Raw genomic sequence first — 17,747 nt, 5'->3', positions numbered from 1 at the left:
TTTACACCGTCAACCAATCAGATTTTAAGGATGTGAGAAAATCTCTCTTTTCATTTAATTTCTTTAATTGACATGTCACATCCTTGAAATCTAATTGGTTGACGGTGTAAAAAAAACTTTACACCGTCGGTGCATCAAAATTAAACTCATAATTTAATTATAGTAATGTAAGACAAAATTTATTTAGATGGATCATGATTTTGATTTTTTTTACTTAAATGCTATAAATTGTGTGAAGCATAGGAGTGCAATACACGGTGAAGAAGAAGAAAAGAAGAGGTAATACGAAAAAAAGAGATGAGTTTTAGGTGTTTCTAAAGGTAACACCATTTTTATCTTAATCTTCCATTGGGTTATATTTTTCATAGCTTCTTGTTTATTCTTTTACATTTGTCTCTTGATATACTTGAGGTAAAAAAGCTAGCTATCGTTGTAAAATGACAAGCAATTTGTTCCCATTTTTTTTTTATCTAAAGTATTCAGTAATCCATATACAACATGTTTGAATACTAATCCATATACGACATGTTTGAATACTAATCAGTAAACAATTTTTGTTTGTGTTTATTAGGTTAAGCCCTCTTTGTTGCCTTTTTTCTATGTATAAAATATGCTTGAATACTATTTTTCAGCAAATCTATCTATTTAATTTTGTAGTATATTCGAGTCAAAAAAAAAAATTGTAGTATATTATTTGCATTAAGTTGTACATGCTATATTGCTTAATTTTTTTCTTCCTTATGGATAATTAAATTTGGTTAACGCAGAGTTCAACAAAAAAAAATCCGATGGAAGGGATAAAACCAAAGAAATCCTTTTTTAAAAAATTGTTCAAGTGTGGAAAGAAAGATGTTGCACAAAGTTCATCTCAGAATGGTGGAATTAGGGATACTTCCCCTCCTGAGAATGTTGAAGTTGGGGATGTTTCCCCTCAAGTTTCATCTTTGTCTACACACTCTTTTCACAGTGGAAGAAGCTCGTCATTTTATCATCCTCAAGAAGGGAGCTCTTCACACAGTCAAGCAATATATCCACGAGAAATGAGCTCTTCACATTTTCCTCAAGCAATGGGTCATCAAGAAGGAACCTTTTCACACCCTCAAGCATATCCGGAAGGAATGGGCTCTTTATACCATCTCCCAAGTTATCCTCAAGAAGGAACCTCTTCACACTATCCTCAACCAAACTATCCTCAACCGGGATATCAACCATACTATGATGTTGACCTAAATAGGGAACTTGAAAAGGTGACATATATGTTTAGTGATGAGAACCCACATAGTTGTTACATTATGTGATTTGTCTAGTTTAGGTTTAGGAATAAGTTCATCACTTTTGACAATTTTATCCTAGTTTCCAATTTCATCTTGGTCCCTACATTTATCATATTTTGTTTTAGTCCCAAAAATATATAGTGGTTTGCTTTTTTTTTAAATATTCCAAAATGAATTAAATCAAAGCACAATTAAATGATTAATACATTGAGAAGAGATCCAAATTAAAAAAGATTAAATTGGAAAACAAAGCTAAAGGAAAATCTTTCCCGCGTAACTAAATTAAAATGAAACGTTTTTCAATTTTCTCTTCATGATGCAAACAGCGTTTACCGATCGTTTCTGCTTTGTTACTTTGAGGTACTTTCCCTTAATTTTTCTTTAATCTTCGTTTTCACCCTTAATTTCCTGTGAAAATCTTTCAAAACCCTAAAACGATTTCTAAGATTGATTTTATGTGATTTTACAATTTTCTGATTCAGATTCAGGTTTCTTTTATTTTGATTTCCCAGATGCATGGTTTGCTTCAATTTCAAGTTCAGATTTAAGTTTCTCAAAATTTCTGAATGGCATTGAGTACAATGTTGAGGAGGAAAGTTAAGTGAAGCTTGGAAAGATAGATTAGTTATCTTATTAGAAGTTTATTATTAGCAAGGGTGTGTAGCTTATTAGAACAAGCTTAATGAAAATAGTTGCAACTATTTATACAGTAGCTCGTGTAGCTTATAATTTAATCTTAGAGAAAATTGTGTTATGAAATAGTGAGATATAGCGATCGGTCTTGATTGTCAATTAGTTATCCGTTGTAGATTTAGATTAGGTAATGTAGACGCATCTCCATTTTTTTCAGGGCATGTGGATTACAATCCCTGGATACCATCGTTAATTAGTACGTAGTACGAATTCATATTGAAGCTCGACATGATAATTTGATAGGCTTTGCAGAATATATGCCTCAATTTCACATCAGTTCTTAGGAAAGTTTTCATAAAGAAGATAATATTTGTAAAGACTAAATTATTCTTCACTCTTCAGCTTTATGGAGTCAATAAAGAATTAAAAGACCAAAAAAGATATGGTTGTTTCCATTTGTTCTGAACTGTCTGTGATTTGGCTAGTGCCTAAAATTTAATCTCTTAAATTGCAAAAGCACTAAACTTTATGTATTCTTTAGAACTTTTGGATAACTTACTAGAAGCAAGGGCTTGATCCTCATCGGGAAACTTTCTTGAGGACTTAGGTAGCCTTAAGCTTTCTTCTAGTGGAAAACTTCACCAGCCAGCATAGCACAGATAAATATTTACTTTATCCTCAAATCTCATCATTCTTCTGTGCTTAATTTCTTATTCAAAGAAAAAAATTGGTGTTTAGTTTTAGGATGACAAAATTCTAGTGGGGTATAATGTATATGAATATCATTTTGTTTCTGCATATCAGTCTTTTCAATGACATAACTTATCAATGATTATAGTTTTAAAATTTTAATTGACAAAGTTATAATTTGAATTTTGTAAGTTTTTGACCGGACTTGGATATATTTTATGCAATGAAATCTAAACTGGTATGATAGAATATAATGCTTGTGCTTATGAAGTTAAATTGTGCCCTGTCACTGATTTCTCAGTCTTTTGGTTCTGAAGGCTTTGATCTTGTGTCATGCAGCAATGGTGAACCTGAGAAGTCATTGATAGTTAATGTCATGCAGCAATGGAGTTGAGAAGTGTTAAGATTTTCTCAAAAGGTAGATAACATGTGGAAAATTTAGAAACATTAACTTATTGCACACAAGACTTTGCCGTCTATCTTAAAAATAAACTGATAAGTGTTGGAAACTTCTTTGTTGATTATTGATGTATCGAAGCTTAAAGATGGTTAAACTTTGTCAAGACATGTTTTCTAGCAATTGTCTGGAAGTATCCCTAACTTTCTGTTAATACTATATCAAGCAAGTAAATGAATATTTTGACATTTGAAAAACATGATTTGGCAGGCTCATGGATTGGCTTCCTGAAGCAAGAATTGCTTTTATTGGGGATGGACCTTATCAGTGGGTGACTTGCTCTGCTTTGTCTTTGCTTTCATGTCAAGAAATTTGCTGTGACTTTTAACTAGTGACTTTCTATGAATGGATGCCTGGATACTATTACCTCTCCTTTTTTAATCATGTAATTAAGGGCTAACTACACTGCCAAGAGGGTTTTCTTTTACATGTTCTTCCATTTTCTAAAGGGTTTGGGGAAGTTTTTCCATTATGCAGTTGGTGAAGCCCAATAAGCCATCTCACATATCACACTTTTGCTCAAACCGTCAAATTGTAGTCTGCTTTGTCTATAGATAACCATCTGGCACCTTTTATATAAAACTGTTATGTACTAAAATTATAATGGCTTATATTTATGTAAATATCTTCAGGATGATATATTACCCAAGAAGAAGGTAGCAAATTATGATCATATTTGTGAAGAAATAGCTCAAAATATTGAGGCTCAAGAGCAGTTGCTGCTGCAGATCCAGGTATCTATCTCTGTGCACCCATCTAAATAGAACTAGTATATTGAGAAAAGATATCAAGGCTTGATAAAAATGTTGTAATGTGAGATGAAGTTTTCCCTATTATTTTGCTCAAGGCTTGATAAAACAAATGATCAATGTTACACTTACATAAATACAAAGAAATCATACACAAAAATAACTGGTAAAGTTAACATATTGGAAGAGGGGCACCGTTCCACTCCCCAAGGCATTCCAGAAGAGGATCAATTATTTTACCCTGACATATCGCTGTGAACAGTTTGTCACACTCCTCACCTGGTGACCTGACCTTTTCTCCAGTTAGCAACTCAGTTCCCAACTCCTCTCTCACAAACTTGTATAGTGGATAAGATCTGCATTCATTGATCTTGTTTGGAATTGCTGGATTGCCACTCTCATATGCATTCCTTGCACTTTCAACCTCCTTTGGCAAGAGACTCTTTAACTCATCTTCAAAAGTTGAAATCTTTTGAAAGATTGACGTGTTCTGGTTCTTCTCGTTCTCTGCATTTACTAATGCATGATCCACAAGTACTTGCCTTAGTTTTTGCATCAATGGGTATGTAGCACTGCAGGGGTCATCAATATAGGCAAATACATCCTCCCTATCAACCACTTTCAGCAAATCTTTTTCACAAAATCTTGAAGGATGGAGTTCTCCGCTGACACTTGTGGTAAGAGTCCTCTTCGCAACCTGGCTTACGGTGTTCTTCACTGAGTATCTCAAGTTCTCCTCCAAATGCCTCAAATCAATTGCTTGGCAAAGTGCAATCAAGAATGTGGATGACATGAGCTTAAGGATCTCAATGGCTTCGTTTGTTTTTCTAGAAGAAATCAAACCCAAGGAGTTCACATCTTGGTTGTGCTGCTCAGCACTTTGAACATGGGTTGTGACTGGATTCGCAAGATATTGGAGTTCGGAGCAATAAGAAGCCATGGCAATTTCAGCTCCCTTGAGACCATAATCCAAGCTAGGATTTCTACTAGCAGTGAGATTTGAAGGCAACCCATTATTGTAATGATCATCGACAAGCTCAGTGAACTGAGCAAACATGAGTTTGCCAATTGCTGCAAGAGCTAGTCGTGTGTTGTCCATGGAAACTCCAATTGGGGTTCCTTGGAAATTACCACCATGTAAGGCCTTGTTTCTTGAAACATCAATCAAAGGGTTGTCATTCACGGAGTTAATCTCTCTCTCGATCGACTTGGTTGAGAATCGAATCACCTCAATCAGAGGACCAAGCCACTGAGGTGAAGTTCTAAGTGCATATCGATCTTGTTTTGGCTTTTGCAAGGGATCCATCTCGTGCAACTTCTTTGCTGCTTTGATGTAGGAACTTCCATCCAAAATGTGCTCCATGATAGCAGCAGCCTCAATTTGTCCAGGGTGGTGCTTAAGCTTGTGTGTCAAATGGTCGGTAAATTCAGGTTTTCCTTGCATCACTTCGGCAAAAATTGCTGATAAGACTTCAGACAGCACAGCCAATATGTTAGCCTCAAAGAGAACAATAGAAGCCAAGCCAGAACCAACAGCAGTGCCATTAACAAGGGCAAGCCCTTCCTTAGGCTGCAGTTCGAAGAATCCTGAATCGATGCTAGCCAATTCGAAAGCTTCCTTGGCATTAAGTACCTCTCCAGAGGGTCCAACAGCTTTGGAGTTTGGTCTGCCAGTAAGCAGTCCAGCAATGTATGATAGTGGGACCAAATCACCAGAAGCTGTGACGGTACCACGAAGTGGTAAACATGGTGTGATATTGTTGTTTAGGAGCTTGGTGATGGCTTCAAGGATCTCAAATCTAATGCCTGAGTACCCTTGGAGAAGAGTGTTGATCCTCACTAGCATTGCTGCTCTAGTTGCAGGCTGTGGCAATGTGTGGCTTGATTCGGTACCATTGCCAAATATTCCGGCATTCAAAAACCTGATGAGCTCTTGCTGCAAAGCATTGCCTTGTTTGGTTCTGCGATGGGAAGTGGCACCGAAGCCGGTGGTGACACCGTAACTGTCAGTGCCATTGTTCATGCTATTCATCACCCAGTCACTGCTGGCCTTGACACCAGCTCTGGCTGACTCGCACAGTTCAACGCTCACACCATTGTGCTGGTCATGTGCTGCAACGGCAGCCACCTGAGCTATAGTCAGCGTCTCTCCGCCCAACCGGACCACCGGCTTCCTGTACTCCGCCACCATGCGTTTGACCTCATCAAGGTGGCTCCCCTTCATTGACTCCGCCGCCACACCCCAATTTAATGGATCACTACCGCCTTTAGCAGTGCAAAAAAGGGAACTGTTTTGGCTGTTGGTGGTTGCTGCCATCTTAGTAATGCAAACTGATAAATATATTTCACTTGAAAGATTGACTATGGAAACAAAAGTGGAGCTTGGTTGCTGAAGTTGTGAGGTAGAGATTGTTGTGTTGAATGTGGAAATGTTAGTTTGTTGATTTCCTGAGAGATGAATGGAAGAGTGAGTGGCTATTTATAGTGATGGGTGTGTGTGTGACTCATGTGTTGATGTTCGGACAGAAAAGGGGTAGGTGGTTGGGGTCAACAATGAACAAAGGAAGCAACGAGGAACTCCTTCAAGTCTAACTAGTCCAACTCCAAACGTAGTCAAGTCAAGCCTCTACATCACACATTATTCTAATAATTCTGACGGCTTGTTTTTTTATTTTTATAATGTTTTCATTCAACATGAGGATCAAACTGAATTTATCTACTGTGTTAATTAATAAAGCATGTGGGTCAATTATTGACAGAAATGGAAACGATTATATAAACAAGTTTATTTAATTTATTTTAGAAAACTCTTGCTTAAAAAATAACATCCTCTATATGATAGTATGCTGAACTAGCTTCTATTGTTGCTTAATGCATGACAATGTGTTCAAAAAAAACTGGTGGTCCCTGCTATTCTAAAACGTTGTTTTATGAAGAGCAAAGGTGAATCATTTTAAAAACGTTATTTTATAAAGCTGTTATACAGAATGTATAGTGTCATATATACAAATGTAATACAAATCCTCCTCTTTTGTCTCTTCTTCCTCTAACAAAGTGGTATCAGATCTTGAGTTTTAGATAATTGAGAGAAACACTTAGAGAGTTGAGGGAAGACAAACAATAACTTAGATGTATTTCAATTTCCTCATCTTACTAAAAGGAATTATGATAACTTAGATTATAACCCACGCAATGTGCGCGTTCATATTAAATCTTGTTTTATTATAAATTTCATAATATTAAATAAGTTTATTTATTTATATTTTTAAAATAAATAGTTTATAGGGAAATCATAAAATAATGAGTGGACATATGAGTTGGGTAGGGGGAGGTCCAGGGATCGATTCCTGGTGGGTGTAATTTATGTTTCCGATGTACCAAAAAAAGAAAATAATGCGCTCTGTAAGGGTTCTTGTGACATAGTAGTTCTGCCGCCGGAAGTAGTTGATGATGGGCAGCTAGGGTTTTTTTAATATTACAAATTTTCAATATATAATTTAATTTTATGTAACCTTTACTTGAAATAAAATAATGTTTTTTTCGAGTAAAATAACAAAAAACTTGATTAACATGAAAAACTTGATTAACCCATAAGTGTTAATAGGAATTCTACGAAAAATTATAAAACCTCAAATTTACTGGTATATGTTAACTCAAAAACTTTATCATTTGCTTATTGTATGTGTGTCACGAGCTGAATTGAACTTGAATATTGATATTATTTTTGTGTTGTTAAGTTTGTTTTTATTTTGTGAAAAATTATGAACCTACAAAACCGTCAGAAGATATTTCGAATTAATATTTGAAAGTTTAAGTTTGAGCATTTATATATTGTTGCCTTACATTCCCTTTACGATGGAGAAAGGGTGATTTTAGGTTTTATCTTCTGGATGTTGTCATTAACAAGTCAATCCCCACACCCACCAGTTGAAGATATGTGACTTTGGAAGTGCTAAAGTCTTGGTTCGTTCATTCTTAACCTGAAATCCCATTGTCTGTTTTCAATGATTGTCTAATGTTTTATCATGACCATATGCTGCACTTCCTGCACATGTTTTACAGGTAAAAGGTGAGCCAAACATATCTTACGCCTAGGCCTAGGGGAAGGACCAAGAAAACTGAGAAATGAGGTAGAAATAAGATTGGTCTATTAGATAGCTTCAAGGGGACTGAGTCAGTGGAGGAAGCTGTTGTAAAGCCAACCGGGAGAGAGTTGATTGTGCTGCCGGCGGAGCTGTCGAAGCCTTATGGAGTTTTGACCAAGACGCAGAGCGCACTACTGATGGGGAAGCGCTTACACATGAAATATGATTACTCTGATTCTATAGCCTTCTTTCAAATTGTATCCCATATCAATGCTCAGAGACCTTCTCAGGGTAGTAGTAGTGGGTGTGTTGTGTTTGGTGTTTGGCTTTTGTTGTTTTTAGGGATGGTGGTGGTTCTTTGGGGTTTTGATTTTGGGTCTTTAGGAGCTTTTACTAGCTGGGTTGCTGATTTTTTATCCATTTTTAGGAGGGATGCATATCTTTGCCAATATTATCCTCATTAATATAATTTTACTTTCAATGAAAAAAACTCAGTAGTACTATATATACTAGAAATTAAACCCGTGCGTTGCACGGGTTCGTTTTTAATTTGTATTTTTTAATTGTAATATTTAAATTTGTAGAAAGGTAAGAAATCTATTATTTAGAAGAATATTTAGAATATGTGTATAATTAAATATAATTGAGTTATGATATTCTCACACTTTCTTTCTCTAATAAGGGAAAAAAGGATCAAACAGGTAGATTTTTTTTTTTTGCTTCATCGGAAGAAAAAATAGGTAGATTTCTATTGAGATTGAAATGAGAGTAGTTTTTTTTGATATAAAAGAAATTTAATTACTTAATTAGATTAGTATTGAAATGAACGTGGTAGTCTACTATTTTTTTTCTAATATTGATTTAGTCGTTGCAATGATGTTATCAGTTGTGCTAATTTTTTTTATCAAGAATGATGTGGTTGTTTACCATTGCTGATGGCATAAAAGTTCTTTTAAAATCACTTTCACGAACATAAAAATAGATTCTATCTAACTGCAAGATGGACGTCATTTGTTCCCTTTGAATGATTAAGTTGCTATTTTTTTCCATAATATGACAATATTGAGGAGTGAAAGATTCCTATTTCTTATCAAGAATATAGTGAGTACTACATTTTATACTTATCTTTCTAGTGCAGTATATAAATTTATGTGGCTCACACTTTGTTACTGATTTGTGTCATATAAATATATAAATGATGATATATTTGTATGATTTCAATTGAATGAGAAGAATTGTTTAGTAAATTACCATATATGTGAAACTCACAGTTTTATTTTCCAATCATCTGCAACGGGGATATATCACTAAGTAATGTGTGTTTCTTGTTGTTGATGATCTTTCTCCTGCAATAAAGAAATAAGAATGAGTAATTTAAAAAAAACAATTTTGAAATTAACTAAAATAATTAAAAATGACATACTTGTTGAAGTAGTTAGAGACAATTGTCATTTTTTCTCACCAGCAGCTGAAGTCCAAGAAATATGAATAATTTGAGTTTGCGAGTGATTTCACTGGTTTGTTTATATAGAGATATAATAGATGCATGGTTCAATATAATACATTTCATTTTTTATTTATTTAATGTAGATAGTTGAATAGCCTCCTGACATTAACAATTTTATTCAGTTTTTGACACTGGTATTGCCATCATGCTACTATTTTTAATTTAATGTTAGTTTTTATTCGGAGTTACTATGTTAAGGAATTCTAAGAGTTTGTGAATTTAAGAAAAATAGACATATATTAATGTAGAAAATTGGACAGCAAACTAAGACCATTGCATATCAAGATCAATTTTGGCGGAAGTATGCTTTATTGTTAATAGTTTTTTTTTTTGGACTAAATTGATATTAGTTAAAAATTAACATTAAATTTGATTTTAATTTAAGGTACTATGCTAAAACCATTTGCAGATATAACTTTGTGGTCTGTTACACTTTTGGCATGGATGTTACTCTTTTGCTTATACATTTGATATTTATTAAGTTTAAAACTGAAATCATTAGTGCACAAGTTTCCACTACCTGTTCATTCACTCACTAAGCTATCTCATTAAAACACCAATTTTTTTACTAATGTATGTAGGTTCTCACGTGTATTTGTACTTAATACTTAGCTCAAGTGAGCTTTACTAATATATATAGATAGATAGATATTTTTTTTTTGGAAAAACCAAATATATATATATATAATGGCTTAATTGCAACTTTGGTCCCTGACGTTTACAAAAGTGACGATTTTGGTCCCTCACCTAATTTAATTACATAAATCGTCCCTCACCTAACAGTCAGTGAACAACGTTAGTCCTTCCGTCAATTTTTTAACAGAACGAGGCTGAGGTGGATTATTAGAGTGACGTGGACGACACTAGGAGAGAGAGAGACGCACATGGGTAGCACATGACCTTCCAATCGACCCAACACAACATAACCCAATTTCCCCCAATTCGAAAGCCCTAGCAGAGAAATTGAAATAGTAACTGAGAGGAAGAAGAGATAAGACGAGTGAGAAGCGGAGAAGACTGGAGCGATGACAAACTCGAGGAAGAAGATTACGCCAAGGAAGAAGGAGAAGCAAATGGAGAGGGGCCCTATGTTGGAGACGAACGCGAGGAACACGAGGAGCAACCTTGTCGATTCAGAGCAACACATGGAGAGGGACCCTATGTCGGAGACGATGACAAACTCGAGGAGTAACCTTATTGAGTCAGAGCAGCACATGGAGAGGGACCATATGATGGAGATATCGAAAGCAAAAGAAGCTGTGGTCCCTAAGACAAACAGTCAATTATTTGGCTCTTTATGGGGTTTAGATTCGTTGCCTCCCAATCATGTATCAAGGTATGTTTATTCCACTTCTTTATTCCCCTTCTTTGTGCATGTGTGGCTGAATATGGGTGCTTTTATTTATATATAGTGTATATGTAACACACAAAATCCTGGTCTACAACAGTGCACGTTTATTTTCCCCTCTATATATGTACCTATGTGAAATATTGTACTGAAACATGAGTATTCAATGGTAATTTTGTCTACTAGTGTTGTTGGTTGAATACATTGTACATTGAATATTAGCCTTGATGATCTTGAATTTAATATTGCAATGTGTGTGTTGTCAGTCCTTTTGATGACATTGAATTGAATATTGCAATGTGTTGTCAGTCCTATTGTATTGAATGAATATTGGGTCGGTTTGTCAGTCTTTTTCATGAATTGAATATTGAGTCCTTTGAGTCCTTTTCTGTCTTTTTCATCCTTGAATTTTTGCTTTTCAGACCTACTGTGTTTGACAAGGTGGATATGCATATATATCATGGGGGTAAAATGACAACAGTACCAAATTTTCAATATATTGGTGGTGCATGTGACGTTTTAAAGGGATGGGGCATAGATGAGATAAGTTCAATTGAGGTGGGCAACAGTACCAAGTTATATTGTTTTGCAATCTTATTGTATTGTAGGAGATCCACATTTATGGATACTTACTCTTTTCTCATCCGAGGTAATAATGGACCCAAGTTATGGAATGATGTCCCAGGTCTTCCAATTACCCCACCTTACATGAGAAGAGCTGTAGGATGGCCTAGAACAGCTAGGAGGAAGAACAATGATGAGCCAAAGAACCCAAATTCCCTTAGGAGGTACAACAAAACTGTACAATGCAGGCGGTGTGGAGAATATGGACATAATAAAAGGACCTGCAAGGGAAAGGCTGCAGCTGACAGAGAAATTCCTACTGGAGGAAACAGGGTAAACAATTTGTCTAATGGTCTTTCTTAATGTATATCAGAACAATATAATTGTCTTTCTAATGCTCTTTCTTAATGTATATCAGAACAATAAAAAAAGACTTCATCCTGAGATGAGGAAACATAGAGGGGGTGGAGGCATCAGTATTAATGAACCTGGTTCAAGTTCTCAACAACCAGGTTATCAAGCACCAGATTCTCAACCTCTAACTCAAGGCATGCCTCGGCCAAGTCAGAGTCAGCCATCACAACCAGGAGTTGCCATAGTATATGAAGCTACAGCAGGAGCTGCTACAAGAAGAGGTAGAGCAAAGGGAAAAGGAGCTGCAACAGGGGATGGAGCTGCAACTGGGAATGAAGCTGCAACAGGGAGAGGAAAAGCAAAAGTAAAAGAACCTGCAGCAAAGGGGAAAGCAAAAGAACCTGCAGCAAATGCAAAAGATGCAACAGGGAATGGAACCAAAAAGAGGAGTTATGGACAGTTTAAGGGAACTAAGAAGTGATTGTGTACCTCTAAAGAAGTTGAACCATTAGACTTGTGCTGTTATGTTTGAAGTATTACTTTTTGAATTAGACTTGGGATGTACTTGAGCTGTAATGTTTTGTCCTTACTTTTTGAACCATTAGACTTGGGATGTATTAATGATTGGTGTACTTGAGCTGTTATATTTTGTCCTTACTTTTTGGACCATTAGAATTGGGATCCATATTTTGTAATAGCCATGTTGCTGACTCTATTATGAGCCAATGAATGTGATTTTAAATTGTAGATTTTAAATGTCCAGTTCTCTAGTAATAGTGTGCAGTTGCTATTTTGAATGTCCAATTCTGAAAATTGCCAATTGTCAGTTGCTATTTTGTCTAGTTTTGTATTATGAGGCAATTATGAGGCAATGAGTTTGTTATGGCTGTGTGAATGCAATGAGGCAATGAGTTTGTGAATCAGTCGAGCATTAATTTATATCCAACACGCCAGAAGATAACAATATATCAACCCTGTAAAGGGACTTGCAACTTCCCAGTTTAATAGCAAACTCACTACCAAATTTCCACAGAATGAGACTCCAACTTATATTTCACAATTTTCGTGCTACAATTATTTCACAAGGCACAACACATAATTTTTACATTGATTAAGCTACAATTATTTCCCATAACCCATTTCCCCCTACTTGGTTACATACAAGAACAGTACAAACAACAATGCAAATATGGCAATTGCTAAAAACATTTGCAATTGCCCTTGTGTCTTCCTCATTTCCACAATTTTTCTTGTCAATGCCCGAACAACCTTGTCTTCCCTATCTTCCATTGCATGACCATCGACTTCGTCAACCCATTTAAAGAATCTGCACTGCTTCTTGCCATATACCTGCGAAAATGATACCAAAATTAAAACAGGGGTTAATTCACAACACAACCACACCAACTTAATTTCACAACACAAACATACCTTGTACAATCCACAACCATAAAACACTCTTCCATGACTGTATGGTGTCCCTGATGCTACAAGGGGAGCTTCAACTCCGCAATCGCAAAGAATCTTCAGTGGCTTGGACCTGTGGAGTCGCCTTCCAGATCCAGAACAGGTAGAGGAACCTTCGCTAAATCCCCCCATAACCTTCGAACCCAAGGAGTTACAGCAGTTGGAGAAGCTTCTTTGTCTTTCCCTTAGCCTTTCACGCAAGCTGCAACTGTTGGAGAAGCTCCCATACCCTTCATCTTTCCCCTCATGTCCATGCTCTGTTTTATAGAAGAAAAAGGGGAAGAAGATGACCGTTGGAAGGTCATGTGCTACCCATGTGCGTCTCTCTCTCTCCTAGTGTCGTCCACGTCACTCTAATAATCCACCTCAGCCTCGTTCTGTTAAAAAATTGACGGAAGGACTAACGTTGTTCACTGACTGTTAGGTGAGGGACGATTTATGTAATTAAATTAGGTGAGGGACCAAAATCGTCGCTTTTGTAAACGTCAGGGACCAAAGTTGCAATTAAGCCATATATAATTACTTTGGGAAATAAGAGCCCCAAGTACAATATAGATAGATATATATTGATTGATTTTTTTTTTATTTTAAAAGTATTTTATCTAAATTATTCATTAATAAATGTTATTTTGTTTTTTATTTTGATTTTTTAAATTTGTCAAATGCAAAACTCAAGTCAATTTTAAGTCTATGAATGTTGTTATTTAATATAAGTAGTTAAATAGGATTTTATAATACAATTTTTTTCAGTTTTTAGTTTATTAAATTTTTTATTTTTTAATGTATTTAATATAAAGGTATGTGAGCTTTTATGGTTTAATACATATGTGTATTTGTACTTAATACTTAGCTCAAGTGAGCTTTACTAATATATATAGATAGATAGATATTTTCTTTTTGGAAAAACAAAATATATATATATATATATATATATATATATATAATTACTTTGAAAAATAATAGCCCCAAGTACAATATAGATAGATATATATTGATAGAAATTTTTTTATTTTAAAAGTATTTTATCTAAATTATTTATTAATGAATATTATTTTTTTTATTTTGATTTTTTAAATTTGTCAAATGCAAAGCTCAAGTCAATTTTAAGTCTATGAATTTTGTTATTTAATATAAGTAGTTGAATAGGTTTTTATAATACAATTTTTTCAGTTTTTACTTTATTAAATTTTTATTTTTTAATGTATTTAATATAAAGGTATGTGAGCTTTTATGGTTTAATACATTAATTGCATGCAAAAATACAAGTGTGCTTTACATATATATATAGATATAGATGAGAACAACCTTCTCATTTAGATAATTGCATTGGGTCACAACATACCCATATCTGTTGTTCCCTACCACACCCTTGATTTGCCAAAAAGTTTGTCACAGTGTTTCCCTCACGCAATACATGCACCACACCAATACACTGAATTATAGACATCTGATGATCTATATGATTAAATACATGTTCCATTTTCATGACCTCTTATCTCCCCTAGACATTCACCCAACCACTAAGGAGGAATCACTCTCAACCACCACATTTGAAAATTTAAATTGCTAGAAAAATAACAAAGCATGTAACACTATTTGAACCTTCGTCAAAAGCCCACAACTATTCAGTTCTTTTTACAAAGTATCTTGAAACATCCCCTTCTTGATCCCTCAAAACCTTGTCAATACCACTCACCACTGGTTCCCTTTCGACGCCCCATCCACATTACACTTCAAAAACAGTGGTTGGCGGTGACTCCCAATACATTGTACGTGGCATCTTTTGTTTTCGTGACCATTCTTTACGCTCAAAGCCTCTAGCAAACTGTTCCAAATCATATGGACAATCATTCTACTTCCCCTTAACCCACCAAAACACACAAACCAAGCAATAGTCTTATATATGTTCAAGAGAAATAACTTTGTTATTAAACACTCATGCATTTCTCTCTAGTAATTGATATTAAATAATTAGCCCTGAAGTAGTCTTAATATTTTATTCATTTTAAAATATAGAAATTCATTATGTGAATTTGAAATATATTCAAGTAATAAGTTTTTAATATCATAAATAAGTTATAGTGACATATTTTCTTACACTTTATATCCACAATGAAGTAATTTTAACTTTAATAATTATAATAAGAAATGATTTTTTTAGTGTAAGTAATTATTTATTAAATTAAAATTTATTGGACTTTGGTCATAGTTATTTTACTTTGTTATTCTTTCTCAATCATTTTTACTAATATATAATAGATCAAAAATTATATTTGAAATTTTTTTTCGACAAATACACACACATTATAGTTAATGGTAAATACCTATAGAATGCCACTTTTTATTTAAAGACTACTCTTTCTTAATTATTTTTAATAAATATTATTTTATTCTAATTAATTTTGACTCTCAATATTTTTTGTATATCAAAATATTACTTAGTTTTATATTAATTTTTTCCCCTTCAATTTATGATTGATAATTAATATTCTAACATTTTTAATTACTATTGAATAAAATATTTTCTTATAAGTAACTAAAATTTATAATTAATAGTTAATACAATTAACACAAACATGAGTTTTTTATTATTTAAGGAATTTTCTATTTTTACTATTTAATATATAGTACTGCCATTTGATTTAATGTATTTTTTTTTATAATTGATGATTTTTTTCCTGAAATAAAGAAATAATTTTATTATTTAATATAGGTAGCAAAATAGTCTCTAGTTAATTTCTTTCAGTTTTCAATCTTTATATTTAATGTATTTAATAAAAAAATTATTACATAATTTAATTCAAAGGTTACATCATATTGGCACGTGTAAAGTCAAAAAACAAAAAGATTGACATGTTTCAAAAGTTACATTATATTGAAAGTTGAATAGAAATTTAATTTGTTTAACTTTATTTTTTAATGCATTTAATACTTATAGCTCAAGTGAGCTTTACATATATATATAGATAGGTTCTAATTACTTTTTGGAGTCTAAGGCAATGTCTTAAATGCTCTTGCCTTATACACAACCTTGATTTATAATTCATTTACCAACTTCATTTTCACTCCACTTTTTATATATACTTTTCTTATCTTTAAATTATATCATTATCACATCTCTTACGTACTTCAACTTGAGTTTGTCTCACAAGCTTAGTTTCATGAATTACTTGTGATGAAATTCTATGCATATAGAAAGTAAGAGGTTACATTGAAAATGAAAATTCAAAAATTGCTTAGGTGAAAAAAGAAGTCAAAGCTCAAGTTGAGGCTGTGAAGGAAAAAAAATAAAAGCATGAAACAAAAGTTGCAGGAAGAGATAGCCAAAGCAATTCAATCAAATGGGGATCTTGTGTCATTTTCGAAGAAAGATGCTCCTTTTTGAAGTTAAGAACTGCAGTAGCTCGAGCTCACAGTGAGATGCTTGAGACTAAGAGCAAGACTCCTAAAATTGAAGATTTTGATGCTTTGAGAACTAAGTTTGAGTTTGTGGATGATAATGGTAAGGCATTTTGGAAATTAAGAAGTTATGATGGTGAAGATGTTGTTTTGCTACAAGATATCAAAATACAAGATGAGGATGGTACTGCAATTGAAGAAAGTTGGTTTGTTTATGGTCCTGAGAAGAAGCATGAAATTGATAAGTACATTTCTTCAAGGTTGGATAAAAGACACTCAAAAGCTCGTGTTCACTCACCACAAGTTAAATTTATCCATCCCCTTGTGTTTGTTGAAGGTATTTGATGATATATGTATCCTACCCTTTTCCTAGATGGAAAAATGAAAATTGAGGTCATGTGAGCTTGACCTCTTCTAACCTTCGAATATCATACATTCATTTCCATTATAAGTTCTACCATTGTAATCATGGATGACAATTCCCACCTGTATATGGGGATCCCTACAGGGACTGCCCTATTTGGGGCCCCAATCTTGGGGAATTTTTCCTCGTGGGGCTGGGGGTGGGGATCACCATCCCCGCCCCGCGGAATCCCCGCCTTGTATACATAGGTAAAAAATCAATAATACCTTTAATAGTAAACTCAATATTAGTTGAACTTCATTATATATTTTCATAGAATTTGGCATGTTCCATTCTCATTTGTGGTTTCTATATTTAACTATTTGTAGTCCAAGTAGAAATTTACGTATTTTTTATATTTTATTTTATTTTTAATGATGTGTTAATGGTCCCCATGAAAATCCGTGGGGAGGTGGGGATGGAGAGAAAATTCACTCTACCACAGGGATAGGGAGTGAGGATGGGGACATGAAAGAGATGCGGGGACGGGGAGTGGGAAGACACTCCCCTCCCCCACCCCGCGTGGGTGCCATCCCTAATTGTAATAGACAAAACAATTATTTAACTCATTTTTAAGGTTTCAGAAGGTGCGAAAGAGTTGTTTAGAACGAGAGTATGTTGGAATTTGCAGTGTGAAGATTGCAAGTTTCAAGTTTTTTATAGTGCTGAACTAGACTTTTAATTCGCTTGGATTCATTTGAATTTGCATTGATTCGCACATGTCAATGCAAATTATGAATTCGCCCAGGTCAGAGCGATTTAATGGTGTTGACATATGTCAGTCAAAGAAAGAGAATTAGCTTGAATTCTCCACGTG

The 17,747-nt window shown here is 34.3% G+C and overlaps 3 protein-coding genes across 3 annotated transcripts; 1 reads left to right on the top strand and 2 right to left on the bottom strand.

Annotated features, from left to right (window-relative positions):
- Window positions 1-3,858: 3,858 nt before the first annotated feature.
- On the bottom strand, window positions 3,859-6,265 carry LOC130748139 (phenylalanine ammonia-lyase 1-like). Its single transcript, XM_057601296.1, has one exon. The coding sequence runs from the start codon at window positions 6,118-6,120 to the stop codon at window positions 3,976-3,978; it is 2,145 nt and encodes a 714-aa protein (XP_057457279.1). The 5' UTR covers window positions 6,121-6,265; the 3' UTR covers window positions 3,859-3,975.
- A 4,155-nt stretch (window positions 6,266-10,420) lies between these two features.
- LOC130743524 (uncharacterized) lies at window positions 10,421-12,370 on the top strand. Its single transcript, XM_057595774.1, has 3 exons — window positions 10,421-10,731; window positions 11,352-11,640; window positions 11,726-12,370. The coding sequence occupies exons 1-3, from the start codon at window positions 10,421-10,423 to the stop codon at window positions 12,140-12,142; spliced, it is 1,017 nt and encodes a 338-aa protein (XP_057451757.1). The 3' UTR covers window positions 12,143-12,370.
- A 291-nt stretch (window positions 12,371-12,661) lies between these two features.
- Window positions 12,662-13,330, bottom strand: LOC130749591 (uncharacterized). Its single transcript, XM_057602970.1, has 2 exons — window positions 13,093-13,330; window positions 12,662-13,011 (listed from the first exon to the last, which is right to left on the bottom strand). The coding sequence occupies exons 1-2, from the start codon at window positions 13,258-13,260 to the stop codon at window positions 12,808-12,810; spliced, it is 372 nt and encodes a 123-aa protein (XP_057458953.1). The 5' UTR covers window positions 13,261-13,330; the 3' UTR covers window positions 12,662-12,807.
- Window positions 13,331-17,747: the final 4,417 nt, after the last annotated feature.

Source organism: Lotus japonicus, chromosome 3 (assembly GCF_012489685.1).
Source record: "Lotus japonicus ecotype B-129 chromosome 3, LjGifu_v1.2".
In the NCBI taxonomy this organism is placed as follows: domain Eukaryota; kingdom Viridiplantae; phylum Streptophyta; class Magnoliopsida; order Fabales; family Fabaceae; genus Lotus; species Lotus japonicus.
The sequence above is the reverse complement of the archived record's forward strand: the minus strand, read 5'-3'. Positions and strand labels throughout refer to the sequence as shown.